Below are 20,619 nucleotides of genomic sequence, written 5' to 3'. Positions count from 1 at the left end.
CGGTGCCCAGCCCCCAGGGGGGCAGAGGGTCACCAATCCCAGCCCTGCCAAGGTACCAGCAGAGATTCCCTTCTCAACTCAAACCCATCTGGGGCTTCTGCTCCCCCCAGACTTGGTCCTCCAGCCACACGGCACCTGGACTCAACAAGAAGCCAAGGAAGAGGTGGTCCGCAGCTGAGGGATGAGGAGCAGGAGCCGGGGGGGCGGGGGAGACCCCTCACACAGCCACACTGCTGCCCCTTATCTCAAACCCTGATGTCAACAGACAGACTCAGCCACACCCCAGCGGGTGGCCTGGTAAAAGTGACTCTGCTTCTCGGAGCCTCAGTTCCCTCATCTATAAAATGGGGTAACAACAGTACCTACCTCACTGGGTTATGAAAATATACAAGATCATGAACACCCAGCATCTCACGTTACTTTCCACCTTAGTGAGCAGACCTCAATTCCAGCTGCTGGGGATGGGGCTGGGGTGGGGGTGGGGGGGTTGTTGTTTCAGGGTCCAGGGTTCTGGGCTTGACTGAGACGCACCATTCTGCCCCTCAGAGGCTTCATTCTCTGGGTCCTTCTCGGGCGCTTGGTATCCAAGTAGCCAGCACATGCAGGCCCTCAACCCCTGTTTACGTACTGGATGAATGAATGAGCTTGTGGGCTGGAGCCCCACGGGCAGCAGCAAGCAGGCCTGGGTGTGTGTCCCACTCTGCCTGCATCCCAGATGGTCCCAGGACCCATTTGCACAACGAAGCTCCGACCACCCCTGGGTGCTCAGGCTCTCCCTCTGCCAGCCACCCCCTCCAGGCAGCCTGCCAGGGGTTGTGGCCCTTTCCCAACCTGCCGGCCTCCCAGGGACAGACGGCTGGTCCACGCCCACCCCAGCAGGCCCACAAAGGCAGCAGGCAGCCTCCTCCTGGTGACTTGGCCTTGGGACAGATGGCTCTTGGTGTGACGTCTGCCAAGCCAGCTGGCCTGGCTGCTTTAAGGGGCCAAGACACTGGCTGGGAGTCCTGCCCCAGCAGGCAGGGCTCTTAACCCCTTCCTGCCCCTGCCACGGGACTCGGTGTCCCCCTGACCCCTAATCACTGTCCATAACAGTCAGGCCTCCTGCCCTCCACCCTCAGAGGTGAGGGGCCTCCCAGGGAGAGGCTCGCTAAACGGGAGTCAGAGAGGCTGTGGAGTGAAAGGGAGCCGCAGGGCAGATGGGAGTGGAGGAGGTCCCACCGCTCGGCTCTGAGGCAGGCCCGGCCCACCAAGAGTCTGCCAATCCAGAGGGCGGGCAGGAGGGTGCTGGATCCTGGCTGGGGAGCCCCGTGGAGCCGCTGCCTTGCTTCTAGGACACCCATCCAGGCAGAGACTGCCAGGTCCAAAGGCCGTCAGCTACCTTTATCAGGCGGAAAAACCCACTCCCTGACCCAATCGTCCAGAAATAGCACTGGCCTGTGAAGGAGGAGACCCGACCCCAGCAGTCTGACCGAAGGTGGCAGACACGCTGCTCAGCCTCTCTGGGTCTCAGTCTCCCCATCAGGAAAGCTGGCCCGGGAGATCCCTGGGCTCCAGGGCCACTTTCCGCTCAGAGGGCACGATGACTCCAGGAGAAGGAATGTGCTTCCTCCCTTCCCCACCCCCAGGAACTCATGGAATCCTAGAGGGACCAGTCAGATCCTTTCTCCACCAAGAGCATGTCCCAACCACGACCAAGCGCGGGCATGAGTCAAGAGGACTTCAGGCAGGAAGAAAGGAAGCTTCTGGGATTCAGAGGGGGACTGATGCGGCCTGCAGAAGGCGGGAAGGGTCTTCACCAGGCAGTGCCCCACCCAACCCCCTACTGGACAGAAGGCTAGACAAAGGGAAATGCAGCAGGCGGCATCGGGGCCAGAGACCAGGAAGAGGCTGCAAGGATGTCCTTACAGAAGATGCCTCGAGGGGAAGGCTCTGGAATGCCCCTCCCAGGCTCTAAAATCTCTAATGGGATTTGCAGAGGTCCTACCCTCAAGGCCAGAGAGGAACAGATGACCGCTAGAGACCCTCTACAGACAGCAAGCCAGTCTCCACAGCAAAGCAGGACCTCAGAGTCTCTGCACTTGGGTGTCCAGCCAATCTGATGTCCCAAATGGACAACGGCATCATCTCAGGGCACAGCACAGCCAGGCTCAGCTGCGGCCTGGGGCCTGCCTGCCAGTCCAACCAGCATCTCAGGACAGAGGCTGCAGACAACTTGCGAAAAGCCCAAGAACACATCGAAACAACCGAGGAGGGGAGGACAGGGCCAGAGGGCTGCCGGCCAGGAGCGGAGCCGCCTGTCAGCCCAGCAGAGACGCGAGAACATGGGGCTGGGCTCCACAGACGTGGCTGCGAGTCCCGGGTCTGCCACCAACGCTGGCTATGACCTCCAGCAAGTGACTACCCCTCTGAAAAGTGCGTGTTGGGGGAGAAATCAGACATCTCTAAGGATTCCTGCGGCTCTGATTTAACAGTCATTTGCCGAACTCCCTAGGGATAGGAGTCTGCCATCATCCCCAGAAGCCAAGCACAGGGCCAAGCACAAGCACTCTAAAAATGGCGGATGGATGGATGAAGGGATGGATAAATAGAGAGGAGGGTGGATGGAGGGAGGGAAGAAGGGACGTATGGATGAATGCAAGGATGGAAGGATGGATGGATGAACAGAGAGACAGATGATGGATAGATGGATGGATGGATGATAAATAGGCAGATGATGGATGGATGGACAGATGAATAAATAGAGAGACAGATGATAGATGGATGGATGGATAAATGGATGATGGATAAATGAATGGATGAATAGACAGATGATGGATGGATGGATGGATAAATGGAGGGATGGATAAATGGATAGATGGATGGATGAATAAACAGACAGATGATGGATGGATGGATGGATGGATAAATGGATGATGGATGGATGGGTAGATGGATGGACGGATGGATGGATGGAAGGGTGGATGGATGGATGAATAAATAGAGAGGTGATGGATAGATGGATAGATGGATGGATGGGTGATGGAAGGGCGGATGGGTGGATGATTAAGTGGAGGAGTCCCTGAAAAAGGAGAGCAGGTCTTCAGCGTCTGCTGGAACGATTCCTTTCTCTTGCCCTCAAGGCCTCCCTGGAACCACGTTCCCAGGATACACACCTCCCAGCATCCAACCCCCTTTCTCTAATTTGTACACATAGGTGCACACACCTATGCACACATACTCAAATATGCAACAGGCTCCAAGCACTGTGACCCAACTCTGAATCCTGAGAATGGAGGCTCGGGTTCCCAAAAGCCATGAGACCTATCTGCTCCAGTCTCCCCCCGGGGCGCCTCCACCTCCTAAAGCACCCTCCCAAAGCTGCGTCTGGAACGAGGCTGGGCAGTGGTAGAAGCCTAGTGACAATCCTCTGAGACTCAAGTTCACACGCCGGCTCTGCCCCTTTTCTGGCCGTGGCAAGTGACAAGACGCTTCACCTGCCAAGACTCGGATTCCCCATCTGTACAGTGGGCACAACCACATCCACCCTTCAAGAGTCTTGTGAAGTTTAAGAATCTTGTGCAGTAAAAAAAAAAAAAAAAAAAAAAAGGCTGTGAAGTTTTAAACTGTATCAGCCACACAGGATGCTCTCGGGGAACCATGAGGGGAATATTACAGGGTTCCAAGGTCCTGGCTTCCTTCTGGGAGGAGATGAGGACGACCCGAGCCTCCCAGAGCTTCTCTGCTTGGGCCCTGTGATCCTTTCCACCTCATTTCCCACCTTGGGGGTGGTGATAGCCAGGATTTAAGCCCAGCAGAAGCTACAAAGCAGCCTTTGTCTCGGAGACGAAACCCTAAACCGGCTGCCTTGACGTCAACCCTGGGCAACCAACGCCAGGACAGCCTTCAACATCACCCTTCTGCCTAGGTCTGGGAGTGAGGGCTTCACCCACAAGCCCTGGCAGAGACAGCCTGTGGGCTCACAAGAACCTGGAAGCCACCTTCCCGTGGCTTTAAGAAGGAAGAGCTGCCCCAGCGACCCCTGAAGTGCGAGATAGGACTTGACCCCTGTCCCCTGTATCTGAGGCCAAGGGCCGGGGCCAGGAATGTGTACCCATTCCTCAGCCTGGGAGACTGAGTCCGGGCTGAGACTAGAAGAGTCCACCAGGTTCAGGTTCGAACTCTAGCTCTGCCCCTCCACACGACGAGACCTCAGGACAGGGCTGAGATGATCTGAGGCCTCCTCCGCATCAAGGCTGCTGGGACTTGGGAGGCAGGGACAGAGAGAGACTCCCCGTTCAAGACCACCCTCCAACAAGGCCCCTGGGAGCCTCAGGGTCCAGGCGACACAGCGCACTGGCCGCAGCCTCGGGGCCAGGTCTCGCCCTACAGTGACCCTCTGCCAACAGCCTGCTGGGGAGGACGGGGGATGTGACCTCCTCCCGGCCGGTCAAGAGGGCGGCTGGGCTGGGGAAGGGAAGTGCTCTGAACACGAAGGCCACTCTGCAGCCGGAAGCAGAAGCGGGAGGGCCGAGTCTGTGCTCACTGTGTGGGGCCTGGGGGCTGGGGAGGCAGGGCCAGGCTGAGACAGAGGCATAGAGCAATAGCAGCTCAGGGGCCTGCACCACGCTTGGGCCTCGGTGTGCCCCATCTCACTGGAGCCTCATTACAACCACAAGCTAGGGCTGTCAGCCCCATTTTACAGATGAGAAAACTGAGGCCTGGGGTGGTGATGCAAAGCCCAGGTAGTCCCACTCCAGGATCAGAGCTCCCACCCAAGTGAAAGCCCTGATCGCAGGCTGACAGTATAACCAAGGAAGAGCGAACAAATCGCTTCTTTTTAAAGCCCCATGGATCACCCCTGAATATTCACTGGAAGGACTGATGCTGAAGCTGAAGTTCCAGTACTTTGGTCTCCTGATAGGAAGAGCTGAGTCATTGGAAAAGACCCTGATGCTGGGAAAGATTGAAGGTGGGAGGAGAAGGGGACGACAGGATGAGCTGGCTGGGTGCCACCACTGAGCAAACTCCAGGAGATAGTGAGGGACAGGGAAGCCTGGTATGCTGCAGTCCATGGGGTCACCAGGGGTCAGACATGACTTAACAACTGAAGGGCGACAACAGTGGATGTATTGTGCCTTAAGGCCCAGAAAGGGACAACCTATGAATTAGGGATCCCCTGAGCTCAGCGTCAGGTTAATCCTGGCTTGTCTGTAGCCTGGTGAGCGCCAGCCTGTCTCCCAACACGAATGAGTCCTAATGTAAACGTCAGTATTTTATTTAAAGGCAAGTATAAAACCAGTTACAATGTAATATTAAGATTTTCCATAGACAATTGTATAAACGTCCATACTATTTGTCAGGACACAGCCCCAGACTGTGGACTCAAGAAACACGGTCTTTGTGGGGACTCGGGGGTCAGCCTTTGTAGTTCACCCAGTTTCTCACTATGGGCAAAGTCCTCAGACCTCCAACTCCAGGGCTCACCCCAGAGAAGAGGGGGTGGGAACGGCCCGCACTGGGCCAGGCTCGTCGACAGTGCTGTGGGTCTCACCATCCCGTTTCATACCAGAGGAAACCAAGGCACAGAGAGACGCACAGCTGAGCGCGCAGCTGGCAGACAGGGTCGGCAGGTCAGTCACCATCCCGAGACGCCAGCGTCAGGCCGAGCTTAGGGAGCTGTGTCCTGCTACGAGGAGACGAACCCAAGACGGCCTCGGATATCTCCCGTGCAGCTCTGCAGCACTGGGGACCCAGCCGTCTGGCCAAGAGGCAGGGTTCATTCGGTCCCTGTGGGCGCCACCTCGACAGGCTCCCAGACCTCTTCACGCTAAGCTCTCTGACCTCTGGGAGCTTTCCAAACCCCTCCTTAAAGGACCAGCAGCCTCCAGAAGGATCCCTTAGCTCAAGAGTTTCGAAGGAACCCTGTTTAGGGGACTGGGTTCCAGCCCCTACTGTGCTGTGACCTCAGGAGAGCTGCTCTCCTTCTCCGGGCCTCAGGTTTCTCATCGGTAAAATGGCCATGTGTATTTAAGTGGGAGTAGAGAGAAAAAAAGACACCACACTGAGGGATGAACTCCCAGAAGGTCTTCTTCAAAAGACAGCATCTGGGATGACATGAGAACTATGTCTCCTGGAAGCAGGGGAGGGCCGAGATGATCTCAGAGAGAGCCTCAAACCCTCTGGGCCCGCCAGGAGGTCAGAGGAAGGGGTGCGGGAGGGCGGTCAGCTGGGAGAGGAGCGCTGAGCCGCCTAGTCCCCGCAGCCCCGACCCGCGTCTAGAACCACGTCGATTCCTAGGCCCGGACCCTGATGGCGGCAGGGGAAGCTGAGGCCCCCGGGACGGCACTGCCCTCTAACCCTGCAACTACCTCTCTCTCCAACCTCCTCTGCCCCCCACCACGACGCCAAGACCCTAGCCCCAAAGTGCAACGAGTGCGCACTGTGGGGTCCTGACCCCAGGGTGCTCCACGTCCACAGGGGAGAGCCACGGGCTCCCGGCCCCACGCTCACAGACACACGGGCTCATGGAGCCTCGCAGGAGGCAAAGAGCCCCCACGCAGGCCTGGCATCGGGCAGGGGTGAGAAACCAAGACAAGGAAGAGAGAGAGGGAGAGAGGATGAGAGACAGCAAAACTGAACAAAGAGAGCCCAGAAGGCGCCGAGCAGGGAGGGAGGGGCGGAAAGGGGAGGGAAAGAGCAGGCCCACCTAGCGGTGTCCCGACTCCGCCCGGAAGCGACCAGCCCGGCCCTCTCAGCTCCTGGCCTCTGCGCAAACTGCTCTCTCCACCTGCAGCACCCTGTGCCCCCTCTCCTCCACTCTTATTCGACCTTCCGAACACAACTCAGCTACTGTCTCCTCCAGGAAGCCTTCCTTGACTGGCCTTAAGCTGGCTCAGCTGCCTTCCAGAATCGCTGGGTTTCAGGCACGACAGAGTCCCACCAGGGTCCTCTCTGGTCCAGCATTCTGACTTTGCAATGCGCTTTTCCCAAATTGATTCCAGTCTCAGTCTCCTCCCCTTCCCCGGATGGCCTTCTACCCATTACTACAGCTGGCCAGGGCAAATCGGGGCGGGGGGCGGGGTGCCCACGGGTCCTGGGAAGATGTCCTGACCCTGCCCAGAGAGGAGCCTGTCTGCCGGGGAATTTCACAAGGTCCACTTAGACCAGCAGCTCTTCCCCTCCCCCCAGACGGCCAACAGGCGGCAGCGAGCCAGGAAGCTTCTTAAATAACCCGAGTAATAAAAGTGGCCAATTAAGAGGGTGGAAGGCAGTGTCTCCACTGCGGGGGTGTCTCTCCATTGAGCAGCAGACGCACAGGGGGCTGCGTGCAGGAGCACATTCCGAAGTCGGAGCACGGAGGCCGGAGAGCGCTGAGCAAGCATCTCGGAGCCAGCCCCTGCCTGGCGCAGTCCAGGCCAGGGCCCCAGCGCCCTCCGCTCCTCCCCACAGAGCCCCAGGCCTCGCTGAGCGTCCTCACGACAGCTGCCCATGCCTCAGCACTGTCCTCCCCTTTCTCTTGCCACTCATGCACCAGGGCTAGTGGTCCCCATGTTGCAGATAAGAAATCAAGGTCTCCCTCAAGGTCACGGGGCTGATAAGCGGTGGAAACACTCTTGGACTCCTCTCTCCCTGACCTCCAAGTCACGCACAAAGGCTCTGCTCCGAGCTGTTTCGTTTCAAAGGTTTTGTCCAGCGCCCCATCCCAGCTTGACTTGCGACCAAGGGAAGATCTGCTATTAAGGCAAGGGGAGGACAAGACCTTTCATGGAACTTCAAGCAGCCCCTGGTTGCCCGGGAAGCTGCAGAAGCGGCGGCAGCGTGGGTTTGGGCCCAGGGCCTCCGAGCACAGTCATCACAGGCACTGCTGCTGCTGCTAAGTCACTTCAGTCGTGTCCGACTCTGTGCGACCCCACAGACAGCAGCCCACCAGGCTCTGCTGTCCCTGGGATTCTCCAGGCAAGAACACTGGAGTGGGTTGCCATTTCCTTCTCCAAGGCATGAAAGTGAAAAGTAAAAGTGAAGTTGCTCAGTTGTGTCTGACTCTTCGCAACCCCATGGACTGAAGCCTACCAGGCTCCTCTGTCCATGGGATTTTCCAGGCAAGAGTGCTGGAGTGGGGTGCCATTGCCTTCTCCACATCATCACAGGCACAGAACACGACAATTTATAACATGCTGCCACAGGCATCACTTGGTTTAATCTGTCAAACAGCCTCCTGAAGCCAGGTTTATTACCCCCATTTCACAGCAGGGAAAACTGAGGCTCAGAGGAAGAAAGCTGCCTGCAATTGATATGCCCCTTCCTGGGTACCACAAAGAGTAAGAGGTTGGGTCTGAAGCCTGACTTCCTGGGTTTGAATCTTGGCTTGCTGCTTCCTGTCTTGGCCCTCAGGGTCTCAGTTTCAGCATCTCTAAAATGGGCCACTAATAGTATGCAACTCCTACAGTTATTATGAGGTTCCACGAATTAAACTGCTTTGAATAGCACCTGGCAGAGTGTAAATGGTATAGAAATATTTTTTAACTAATTAATTACTGTTTACTGTGCCCGTAGTCTGCACAGGCACTATTTGGGCAGGGATTTGTCAGGTGGTATTGTCCCATTTGCCTGGCTCCCCAGACTCTGGGCTGCTGAGGGCAGGGGCTGTGCATGCTTCACCCCAGTACCCAGCACGGGGCCTGGCACAAGGTGGGTGCCCAGCCACTGTCCAGAGAACAGAACTCCAGCTTCTCGGACACCATACCCAGCAGTCTCATCTTCCCCACCAAGAGACACAGGATGACTGTAACAAGCTCCCCATTCCCTGGCGAAGTTCACAGCACCCACCAAAAGCAGAAGTCAGACCTGAGCCCAGGGCGCAGGCCGGCTTCCCTCCGGCCACCAGAATGCCCACTGCCCTCTCCTGCTTGTCCTCAGGCAGGGAGGGCCCCTGACCACTGCCCGGGGGGCCCTCAGGTGCTGGGCATGACAAAGGGAGCATTAACTTGGAGTGTGAGCCCCAAATCCTGCCCTGGCTCAGCAAGTGAATTTTCCTTTCGGATCCTCAGTTTCCATCGTGGAGGGTGGTCACAAGGTTTAAATCAGATCACGTGCAAAGTGCTCGGCAGGTAACGATTCATGTTCCCTGCTCACTCTCCCTCCTTCCCCACCCATGTGGATATGCCGACTAGGAACTCTCCTCTACCCAGAGCCCGGTCCTCAGCGAGCAGCGGGACTAGACCGCCCTCCAAGGCCACCCGGGAGGCTCATCTGCTCGCCCCGGCACTGATTCATTGGCTTCACAAGAAAGTAATTACTCTAAAGTCACAGCAGGAAGTCTTCCCCGCGTGGCAGCCACCTCCTGTTCTGCCACCCGCCGCAGCAATATTGTGTCAGGCGCCGGGGAGACCCGCACCTCAGCCTGCCTCCCACCTGCCTCCGCCACCCTTTGCCAGCTTCACCAGCCTTCAGCCTGCATCTTCCCTGGGGAGGAGCCTGAACCTTGGGTCTGGAGACCCAGGCTGCCCTCCTTTGACATCTGGGGCAGACATCTTCACCCTTCTGAACCTCTCATCTGTAAAATGCTGCTAAGTTGCTTCAGTCGTGTCCGACTCTGTGCAACCCCATAGATGGCAGCCCACCAGGCTCCCCCGTCCCTGGGATTCTCCAGGCAAGAACACTCGAGTGGGTGGCCATTTCCTTCTCCAATGCATGAAAGTGAAAAGTGAAAGTGAAGTCGCTCAGTCGTGTCCAACTCTCAGAGACCCCATGGACTGCAGCCTTCCAGGCTCCTCCATCCATGGGATTTTCCAGGCAAGAGTACTGGAGTAGGGTGCCATTGCCTTCTCCGCATCCGTAAAATGAACAGTAATCAATTCCCACTTTTCAGGATGGCTCTAATAAACAAATCTCACTTATTTAAAGATTTCCTCACAAGGCTTAGCACATAGTAGGTACTCAGTCAATGATGGCTATTAACCCATTATGATTTATTTTAAACCTTTCGGCCAATGTTTCCACATCCTATGGTTTCAATTGATTCTTATATCAACCCTGGGAAGCAGAACTCATAAGAAACTGCATCCCCATTTTACAGAGCAGCTCATCAAGGTACAAGAGATTAGGCAGCATGCACAGAATACAGGTCACTCTAGAAAAGTTACAGAGACACCAGTCTTTCCGTGGCCCCCACTGCCAGGTGGGCAACAGGAAGCTTAGCCCACAGCACAGGCAAGCCAGGGCCATGAGCAGGGTGCCCTTGGGCCCCTGGGCAGCTCTAGCTGCCCCCGCCACACCCTTGGGGGCTCAGCCAGGCCACAGGCCCCGGAGGGAACCAGCAGCATTTGCCAGGTTTAAGTACTGAATGACAACTACTCTTGTATCAGGAACTAGGGTAAAAAACCACATCCTGCCCAGGAAGCCAAGCAGGGGTGCCCATTGGAGGTGGGAGAGCACTGCCGTGGCAGGCATCAGCAACCTTCACCAGCCTCGTTTCTTCTAAGCACCTCACGGCCAGTCATGCCCAGAGGCTGTACCACCCCCAGATGCTGCCAGCAAGGTCAGGGACCACCCTCTCCCCAGAGCCCAGCCTGGTTCCTGACTTCTGCCCACCTCACAAAGCTGGCACTGCCCAACCCTTAGGGCGCCCACCCTTCTGCCCTGTGAAATCCGGCCATGTAACCCTTAGAACTTCCCGCGCTGTAGCCATGTGAGCCCACGGCCTGTCCTTCGGTGTCGGGACACAGATTTCAGCAACGCCCTTTTCCAGATGAGAAGACTGAGACTCAGGGAGGCAAAGGCAAAGCCCAGTTTTTATATCCTGTGCTGGGGGCCTAGCATTTGGCATCAGTAGATGGGTTTTCATTCAAACTTGTTGAAATGATGTGTCAGGACCTCCAGATCCAGACCTTTTGCTCTACAAGCTGCAAGTCGGCCAGATACAGAGTCCATGTGTGTGGGTCACCAGTGGCCACGCAGACCCGCTGGGGCCTGCCAGCACGCAGCAGCCAGGCACACAGAGCCTCCCTCACTGCACAGATACTTGCTCAGCATGGACTCCAGCCAGACCCTGGCTTGGCTCTGTGTGTACAAGATGAAGAGGGCAGACCCAGAGCCGGCCCCCGCAGAGCTTACAGTCGGTGGAAGGGGCAGACACGTCCCAGGCAGCTACAGTTCAGGGTGGAGGGTGCTGTGCCAGGGGAGGCAGTGGGCGCTCAGGAATGCCCGACAGAAAGTCAGGGGAGAGCTCGGGGAACAACAGGGCTGCCTCCCTCCCTGCCGTGAGCCTACAGCCATCTGTGACCTGGGAAATAACCCGAGCGCCCGGCAGCAGCGCATCGATAGGATCAAAAGCCAGGACTCCGCGGGCAACGTCCAGGCCCTCCGCTACCACTGACTCATGGCGCGTTTCAGATCAATTCCCCTGGAAGTCCACGAATCTCCTGGTAGCAAAGGATGTGTGCCAGCTCTGTGCCGACCCTTCTGTGTCCTTCAAACCCCGACACGTGTGGAGATGCCGGCACGGGCTTGGAGAGAGCGCCTGACGGCGCATGTGTGCATGAGCGTGCGCGCACGTGTGTGTGTGTGTGTGTGTGTGTGTGTGTGTGTGTGTGGCTCAGGGGCCCCGCATCCGGTGGCCAAGGAAAAAGCCCCGCCTCGAATTCCTGGGAGAAGGAATCTTCAGCGTCAGCTGTCTCCTGCTTCCTGCCTCCTTTACTTTTCTGGGACTTCATTCCCTTCCTTCCAGCGTAAGGCTCTGAAAATCCCTCCCAAATTTGTCCCCAGAGAGCCTGCCAGCCAAACCAAGAGATTCTGGAAGACGAAGGAGCTAAATGGAGTGGGGTTTGTGTGTTTCTTTTAAAGGAGGCTGGGAGAAAGGGCAGGGGGTGACCGGAGATTTCCGGAGACACAAATCAACCACTTAGAGTAGGAAGAACAGCCTCTTTAGATGCTGGACAAAGAAGCAGCCCTTTCTCCCTCCGCCCCCAGCACCATCTCCGGTGCCTTCCAAGGGACAGAGAGTGACAACGTGTCCTGAAATGGATGTGCCCGGCGTCCAGCGCCGTGCCGAGAAACCCTTGTAAAATGAAAGGAACAGATATCGAGGGGGGGTGGGAGGCGGGGGTGCTCTGGGATGGGGGACGTCCTGGGAGCCTCGTGTGCTTAACCCAGGCGCTGACTTACCCCCTTCCGACCTCTAGGGAAGTTAGTCTCCCTCTTTCACAGATAGCAGAGGGCCAGGCAGCTCAGAGAGGCCAAGCAACTGCCCACAGTCACGCAGAGACTGGGAGAGCTGGGATTCATCCATGCTTCCTCCAGCCAAAGCTGCCCCCTCCCCCACCGGGACAATCAGAAATAAAGAAGCTGTATCCGCAGCGGCTTCAGAAACAATGGAAGTGCGGGGAAAGAAACTCTCTGAGCAGCTTTCCGGGGAAGCCTTGTGGCTTTGGGGCACTCAGGGGCCAGCACCCTCCTGCCCAAGGGCCTCCTGGGGCATGATGGCAAAAAAGACAAGGGACAGTCCAGCGGGCCCACCCCCAGCCCCTTTCTGGAGCTCCGCATTCGGGCTGACAGCCCAGCCCCTTCCGGCTCAAGAGCAGAAATAGCTGTTACAAAAGTCCCTCCCATCCCCGAAAGTAGCTTTTTAAAAAATGCTTAAAGGCAGACACATAAAAAGGTGGAGAGCATTCTGCCAAGTCCCAACAGAAGGCAAATGGTGCAGGCATCGCCTCGGGGCAGGAAACAGAACTTTCCATGACAGACGGACGTTCTGCCCTCTTTGTGGGTCAGCTCCCTCTGGGCCTCAGTTTCCCCGTCTCTAAAGTGAAAGTATTCCGCTGAATCAGCAATTTCTTTCTTTCCTGCCAAACTGTAAAATGCTTGGTTTCCAAACGACTCTCCCTCAGAATATCAATTTGAGAGCCATGGAAATGGAGCTGCTGTGGTCGATGGGGGCGAAATCCTAGGTGGTCTGCCCCCAGCTGCTCCCCCATCACCTCCCAGCACCCTGCTCCAGATCCCAGAGCTCCAAAGAGCCCGCCTGAAAACCACCAGGCTGAAGGTCACCCTGGTCCTCCAGGACCTCAAACAGAGCTCCAGTGAAACAAACCAAGAGCTCCAGGCAGACTGGAGTCAGGGCACAGACACTCAGCACAGGCTGGGGACAAAACCAGCCCGGTCCAAACCATGCCAGGCCTGGGGCTGGAGAGGGGTGGCCGGGACAGAGAAAGGCCCCTGCCCTCCCAGGAGGCAGGCAGAGCAGCCCTGACTCAGACCCTCCAAGTCACAGACAGACGCAGAGCGAGGTGGGAGGGAGGGCCTACAGGAAGCCTGCTGGGTATCGAAGACCCTCGGCTCAGAAAGAGCAGCGCCTGGCCCGAGGTTACACAGTGCCTCAAGGCAGAGTGGGGTCTGCAGGCTCCAGGCACTGGAGTCTGGGTCCCTAGGATGCCCATTCTGATGCCCTCCGCCTGTCTAAAGTTCAGCTAGCTTCAGCAGGACTCTCCCAGGGAAAGGCCCCCAGCCTGCAAACTCAGAACAGGATATTTCGGTGACACTGCGTGGTGACAGGGTGCCGATGTTTGTTTTGGTTTCCAAATCAACGCTTGACAACCTTGTCAGCTATAGTTTCAGTGACCACACTTCCCGCATGGTAAAGAGCTCGGAGCTGATTGGCTCAAAGGGAAATCAAAGCAGGAGTGAACCAGGCCAGGGGCTCTGGTTTGGGTAGGCGTTTCCAAAACACAGATCCTATCCCAGTGACGCACATGAGCTGATGTGCGGTGGTACACAAAAGGTGACTTCTTAAATTTTACACTTTATTGACTATGTGAGTGGGTAAACAAAATGTGGTCTACCCACATGGAGGAATATTATTCAGCATTACAAAGGGATGTACTGCTGGTATAAGCTACAGCGTGGATGAATCTCAAAAACATCATCTGAGTGAGAGAGCCAGGCACAAACGACAACATGCTGCCAGACCCCGTTTATATGACAAGTCTACAGAGACAGAAAGCAGGTCAGTGGCTGCCTGGGCTGGAGGAGAAGTGGGGATTCACTGCAGAGGTGCAAGAAAGATCTTTTTGAGGTGATGCGAGTATTCTAAAACTGCATCGTGCTGATAGCTGCACAGCTCGATGGATTGACTAAAAATCATTGAACCGTATGTGTAAAACGGGAAAACTTTGCGATATGCAAATTATACCTCAATAAAGCTGGCTGAAAATTTAACATTCAAAAAACTAAGATCACAGCATCTCTGGTCCCATCATTTCATGGCAAATAGAAGGGGAAAACGTGGAAGCAATGGCAGATTTTATTTTCCTAGGGTCTGAAATCACTGCAGATGGTGACTGCAGCCATGAAATTTAAAGACACTTGCTCCTTGGAAGAAAAGCTATGACAAACCTAAACAGTATATTAAAAAGCACAGACGTCACTTTGCTGACAAAGGTCCATCTAGTCAAAGCTATGGTTTTTCCAGTAGTCACGTATGGATATGAGAGTTGGACCGTAAGGAAGGCCTGAGCACTGAAGAATTGACGCTTTTGAACTGTGGTGCTGGAGAAGACTCTTGCAGGTCCCTTGGAGAGCAAGATCAAACTAGTCAATCCTAAAAGAAATCAATTCTGAATATTCATTAGAAGGACTGATACTGAAGCTGGAGCTCCAATATTTTGGCCACTTGATGGGAAAAGCCAACTCATTGGAAAAGACCCTGATTCTGCGAAAGACTGAAGGGGCAAAAGGAGAAGGGGACGACAGAGGATGAGATGGTTGGATGGCATCACCGACTCAATGGACATGAATCTGAGCAAATTCCAGGAGATAGTGAAGGCCAGGGAAACCTGGCGTGCTGCAGTCCACGGGGTCGCAGAGTCAGAAACGACTTAGCAACTGAACAACAACAACAAAGCTGTTTAAAATATTTTACAAAAATAATAATGTAGATGGTGATACATGACTATGGCCGCAGTTCATGGAGGTAGAACCCCAGAAGTTCCCAGCTTGGAAAACACTGAGCTACACAACCAAGGTTGCCCTTTGGAGAGGCAGAAGAGCATCTCCAAGGCAGCGAGTTCCTCCAGGTGGACAGGGGAAACGCTGGAAACTTTCCTTCCCCAGGACAGGCTCTTTCTTTTGCTCACCCTCTTGGGACCCCATGCTAGACAACCTGGAAGGATCTGAAGCCTTCAGCGGCCAAGAGCCCAGGTAGACACCCTGGTCTCATTATCTTATGGACGTAAGATCAGAAGTGGCCTAGCAGTTCAAACTCAGATTTACATATTGTCAAGGCTGGGAAGACCCTTTGAGGTCTTCTAGTCCAGGGCTTCTTACACTTTTCAAAAAGGTTGATCATATGCCTGCCCTCTTCCCAAAAGAAAATCCTTATGAGAAACCCAAATAAAGAAATAAACATAAAATGTTATTTGTATGAACCTGTGCTGTAGGCAGTGAGGAAACAGTTACCAGTCCTTGAGGCTGATGAGCCCATTTGGGTCTGTTAACACTTAGAACTCGGATTATGGTTGGCAGGTCCACCTTCGGCTTAATTCTATCTCTGGTTTGGGCCACAGAGTATCAGGAAAATCCTGACTCACACAGATTAGTAGCTACAAATGGGAGCAGCTTTCAGCAGTTTGCTTTCTGATCTCAGAATATTCTTCCGACGAAGAGAAGGCGGGGGTGGCTCTAACTTGACTCTGAACCAACAAATCAACGTTAAGTCGACTTCCAAGAGTTAAGAGTAAGAACTCAAAAGTGAGTGAGCATATTTTCATGACCATTTGACATTTTTTTAAACATCAATTTTTATTTAACATTCAAGGAATGCCTAAGGCATCTCTGAGGCAGCCTGGAGCTTCAGGCTCTTATCACCTTTACAGACAGGGCAACTAAGGCTCGCTCAAAGGAGGAGGCAGATGTGCTTTGGCAAAAATCCCACTTGAGCCCTGAATCAACTTCAGAAAAGATGCATCTCCCCAATCCACCAAAAAAAAATAATAATAATAATGGGGGAAGAGAAGGTGCACGCGCCCCCTACAAGGGCGGGAAGAGAGACACACTCACCCTCCACCTGTCTCAGCAGCGCCCATGTCATTCCAGGCAGCACCAGAAGCTGACATCACGCCCCACACCCTGGGTGCAACTTGAACTGGGCATTGCTCAATGCCAATCCATCTCCCTCTAGGACTGGGCACGGTGTTTCCATCTCCTTAGCAGCCAGGTCCGAAAGGAACACACACACAATAAAACAAACACCCTGCAAGCCTGGGGCATGACGACACCATCCACAGTGGCAGACCAAAGGGCCCTCCTGGTTTCACCATCAAAAGCAAGCGCCTGTTTCCCTGCCCCACCCCAACAAAGCTGCCCACACAGGGCAGAGAGGTGGCCTCCCCATGGCGAGGCACCAGGCCCACAGAGAGACAACCAGCCCAGGAGAGTAGCTTGTCTCCTCATGGGGTCCAAGACATCTCCCCAGGAAGCCAGGCCCTGCATGGGAGACTGGAGACTCTGGGCAAAACTGCCCCCTCACAGCTTGACAAAGAGTCTCTCATCTTTACTAATGTCAATCTGATTACTTCATACCTTCCAAAAAGCATCACCAGCCTACTCGCCCCTTGTACAGCTGTGGGTGGATTTTATCATTCCCATTTCTCTGATAAGTAAACAGGCTTCCAAGTAGGCCAGTGACCACTCAGTTCAGCCAGAGATTCTCACTGGCAGGGGCTGGAGGTGGCACTTGAATCCTGCCCAGTGGCCAGCCCGCCCAGGAGAGATGAAAAGGGAGGAGACCCATGGCCAGCGGTCTGTGCTCTTGTGAGCAGTAGGACACAGGAGCAGAAGGAAAGATGCTTCCCAGGGCATCCTCCAAGCCCTGGGGGTCAAAGCCACAGTTCCCAACCCAGAGTTGCCCATGCCCGGGACAGCAGAGGGCCCTGCTCCCTTCCTGATACGTTACAGACAAACCCCTCTCCTCTTATCAGAAGGCCAGTTAGGTAACGCTGACAACCAGGTTGGGGGCAGGAGGCAATGTCAGGTTCCCAGCTGGGAATCCGGGCTGGACAGAAACGTGCTAGCCAGTTCAGCAAGCAGTCTGCGCCGCACTCCAGCCAGATCTGGTGGTCTGGGTCCATTCACTGTCCAGTCTTCCAGCCTAAGGTTATCTTTGCTTGTGTAGATAACTCGGTCTTTAGGGCTGAGTTTGTTGGGGGTCCAAAAAAACCATGAGAATTGGGGGTAGGGAGAAGAGAGGTGAAGGGAGGTGTTTCTAAAACTCGTGGCCAGTCTGATGTAGGTCTGGTTGTCTAGTCCAGCCCGCTGGACGTGACAGAGCTGGAGCAAGACAGCGGGCCCTGGCCTCAGTGGACAGACCCAAGCACTCTGAAACACGATTTTTTTTTAATTCAAGGAAAAACAGAAAGTTAGTGGATTACTTAAGAGTTGTTTCTTTTCACCCATTGACAGAGGGGAGCCCACTTACTACATCCTTGGGGAAAACACCTAAGTTGCCAGGAGTATCTCATATCCCAGCTTCACCACCTATTAGCCAAGACACCTTAGGCAAGTCACTAGCATCCGTGCCTCGGTTTTCTCATCTACAAAACTAGCATAAGAATGCCCCACACTTTGTGTTGCCATGAGGATTAGGTGACATCACGTAAAACACCGACGGTCATTATGTCACCTAGAAAACAATGTGCCTGGTCCAGTGACGGAGCGGAGGTGTCCCCCACGGTAGTCAGCGCCGGTCCCCATCCTTGGAACTGGAAAACCGAGTTTTCCAAGTCTGCAAACACAGCTTCCAGCCCCACCTGCTAGGACCAGCTGGCCGCCCACCCCCTACCCCGGCCCCTCCGGAACGCACACATTCCGGGGCCGTCAGACCGGAACGACCCCCAACCCGCGAGCCGGGAGTGCGGGGGGGCGGGGGGCAGGGCGGGGTCCCACTCACCTCCGCTTGTACTCGTCGCGCTCGCGCTTCACCTTGGCGAGCACGTTGTAGAGCGCGCGGATCTCGGGCGTGATGGTGTCGATCTGCACGCCCACGCCGTCGGGGTGCACCCACGACACTCCAGGGCCCTGCACGGTCTCCACGCCGCCGCCGCCCGTGCGCCGCACCTGCGTGTAGCTCCAGATGGTCCCGGGCAGGCGGCCGTAGTACTGCGGGTGCGAGCCGCCACCGGGGGGCAGGCCGCCCAGGGCCGCGGCGTGGTTGGCGTTGGCGCCGGCCGCCGCGCCGCCGCCCGGCCCGCCGCCGGGAGCGGGGGGCCGCAGCAGCTCCGGCCCAGTCTGCACGGCCTGCTCGCGGGAGAAGGTCTTGTAGCGCAGCCGCCGCTCGCGCTCGCTCTGCTGCTGCTCCAGCTGCTTCTCCAGCAGCCGGTTGCGCCGCTCCAGTTCGTGCACCTTGGCCAGGAAGCAGCGGAAGCGCACGTTGAGCCCCTTGAGTAGGTGGATGTTGGAGCCCAGGTCGTCCCGCAGCGCCGCCGTCACCGGCGACGGCCCGGGCCCGGCCCCGCCGCCGCCGCCGCCCCCGCCGGGGCAGCCCCCGGGCCCGCCGCCGCCGCCACCCGGCGGGCAGCCGAAGGCCAAGGCCATCTCTCCGAACAGCAGCGAGTTCACCATGCGCCGGCCGCGCGGCTCAGGGCCCAGGGCCCGCGGCTCCAGGTGCGGCTCCAGCTCCGGGCAGGGCTCCCGGCGCGGCCGGGCCAGGGCGGGCGCGGGATCCAGCGCGGCCGGCCGGGCGGTTCCAGATGCGCGCCAGACGCGGCCTCCGCGATGTCGGCGAGCCGGGCCGCCCCCGGGTGTGGGCGCCGCGGCGAGGGAAGGGAGTCGGGCCGCAGTGGAGGCCGCGGCGGCTCGCAAGGGGCGGCGAGGGTCGCAAGTCCCGGCGCCGGGGGTTGTCGGAGACACTGTGGAGACGCCGCGGCAGCCGCGCTCCGAGGACTCTCCGCGGGCACTGCCCCTCTGCGGCGGGCCCCGCCCACTGCAGACATAGGCCCCGCCCCCGGCCGCGCCCCGCCCACCGCGCCTTCCTCTGCGGCGCTCCCAGAGCCGGGGGCCCCGCCCCAGGCCCCGCCCAGCCCACCACTGCGGCGCTCCCGGAGCTGGAGGTCCCGCCCACCCCGTCTCGCCCCGCCCACCGAGCCTGCCACTGCGGCGCTCCGGGAACCGGAGGCCCCGCCCAGCTCCGGACTGGACCCCTCCCTCCCCTGCGCCGGGTCCTGTGGCCCGGCCCGGCTCCGATCCTTCTCCCGGGGACACGGCCCGCAGAACTGCACCAGGCAGGCGGTCAGGTGGGATCTCCGCAGAGCCAGCCCGGCCTCTTAAAGGGACCGGCGGCCTCGGCAGCGCTCGCTTCCCTCGCCAGGGAGTCTCCTCCCCCGCGGTCTTTGCCAAGGAGGCTACCCTGTTCTTTCAGCCACCCCAGCTCCCGCGGTCCCCGATTCCCGCGGAGTGAGGGGACCTCGGTCCGGAAGGGCTGGGGACCAGAGCATCCGAAGGTGCATTAGCACCCACCCCCAGTCCAGCGTGGCGCGGCCTCGATCGACCTTCCCCGGATGAGGCGGCGCTTGCACCGGCACGTCGCCCACGCAGTGGACCCAGGAGGGATCCTCCACCGCTTACCCCAGCTTCTCGTCCCGAGATCGGCCTGGGCTATGCCGAGCCGGCTGGTCCTCGGGCCCAAAGACGCACCGCGCGGATGCTGGGGACCTGCGCAGGGAAACTGAGCTGAGATCCTCCGGCATGTGACACCCGCAAGCTCAGCCTGGGCTGCTACCACTCCCCGGCCCCGAATGATGACCTCCCCACCACCGTACAGGCTGAGATGCAGCTGGCCCCAGAGTGGGGGTCCATTTCATCAACCGCGTGCGGGGCACTTGAGGGCAGAACAGATCTAGAGGGCGGCGCCGACCCAAAGACGCATTCATTTATTCATTCAAATCTGTTTTCAGATTTACCACCCTAAAAAGACAAGTTCTCCAGTCTCCTGGGGTCTCTTAAGGTGTTGGTCGTTCAGTCGTCTCCCACTCTTTGCGACCTTATGGACTGTAGCCTGCCAGGCTCCTCTGTCCATGGGATTCTGCAGACAAGGATACTAGAATGGGTTGCCCCTCACTTCTCCAGGGGATTTTCCCCTCCCAGGGATCAAACCTGCCTCCTGCATTGCAGGCAGATGCTTTACCACTGAGCCACCAGGGAAACCTGGTGTCTCTTAAACCAGTTTGCAAACATCTCTGATTATATTTTGAATTCTGATAATAGTTTCCATTGTTGAATGCTAAGTATATATCAGGTGCCATGCTTGTTATCCCAATAGTACAGAGGTCGCTGAGGCCGTCGGAGCAGTGATCCACCCCTAAACACACACTGCAGCCTGCCTACGCAATGCTGCTGGCCTCTTGTCCATTTCCCCAGTCGAAACCGCAGGGGGGAATTGACCCCCACATTTGAATGCCTGCGGCTGGCACTGTATGCATTTAACCAGATATGTGGCATGTTCCACATTCTTTCGGCTGCATTTTTTGAATTGCAATTAAATTTTTGTTGTATTAACTTAATGTGTTTGTTCCCTCTTGTGTATAAGCTTGGGGGCAGGTACCCTTTCTCAGAGGGACAAAGGCTTTGTGTTCTCAGCGACAGAAGAGACATAAA

The 20,619-nt window shown here is 56.8% G+C and overlaps 1 protein-coding gene across 2 annotated transcripts in view; it reads right to left on the bottom strand.

The window, feature by feature from the left end:
- The window catches only part of IFFO2 (intermediate filament family orphan 2), a 50,301-nt gene extending 31,377 nt beyond the window's left edge, over window positions 1-18,924 (bottom strand). For both annotated transcript variants that reach the window (XM_027965641.2, XM_060411510.1), the window contains exon 1: window positions 17,918-18,924. In XM_027965641.2, the coding sequence (XP_027821442.1) occupies window positions 17,918-18,588 (671 nt within the window). In that variant the 5' untranslated portion in view covers window positions 18,589-18,924. The remainder of the gene's footprint in view (window positions 1-17,917) is intronic.
- Between the last annotated feature and the right edge of the window lie 1,695 nt (window positions 18,925-20,619).

The sequence above is a fragment of the Ovis aries genome, chromosome 2 (genome assembly GCF_016772045.2).
Source record: "Ovis aries strain OAR_USU_Benz2616 breed Rambouillet chromosome 2, ARS-UI_Ramb_v3.0, whole genome shotgun sequence".
In the NCBI taxonomy this organism is placed as follows: Eukaryota; Metazoa; Chordata; class Mammalia; order Artiodactyla; family Bovidae; genus Ovis; species Ovis aries.
Note: the sequence above shows the minus strand (reverse complement) of the source record. Positions and strands in the feature narration are given on the sequence as shown.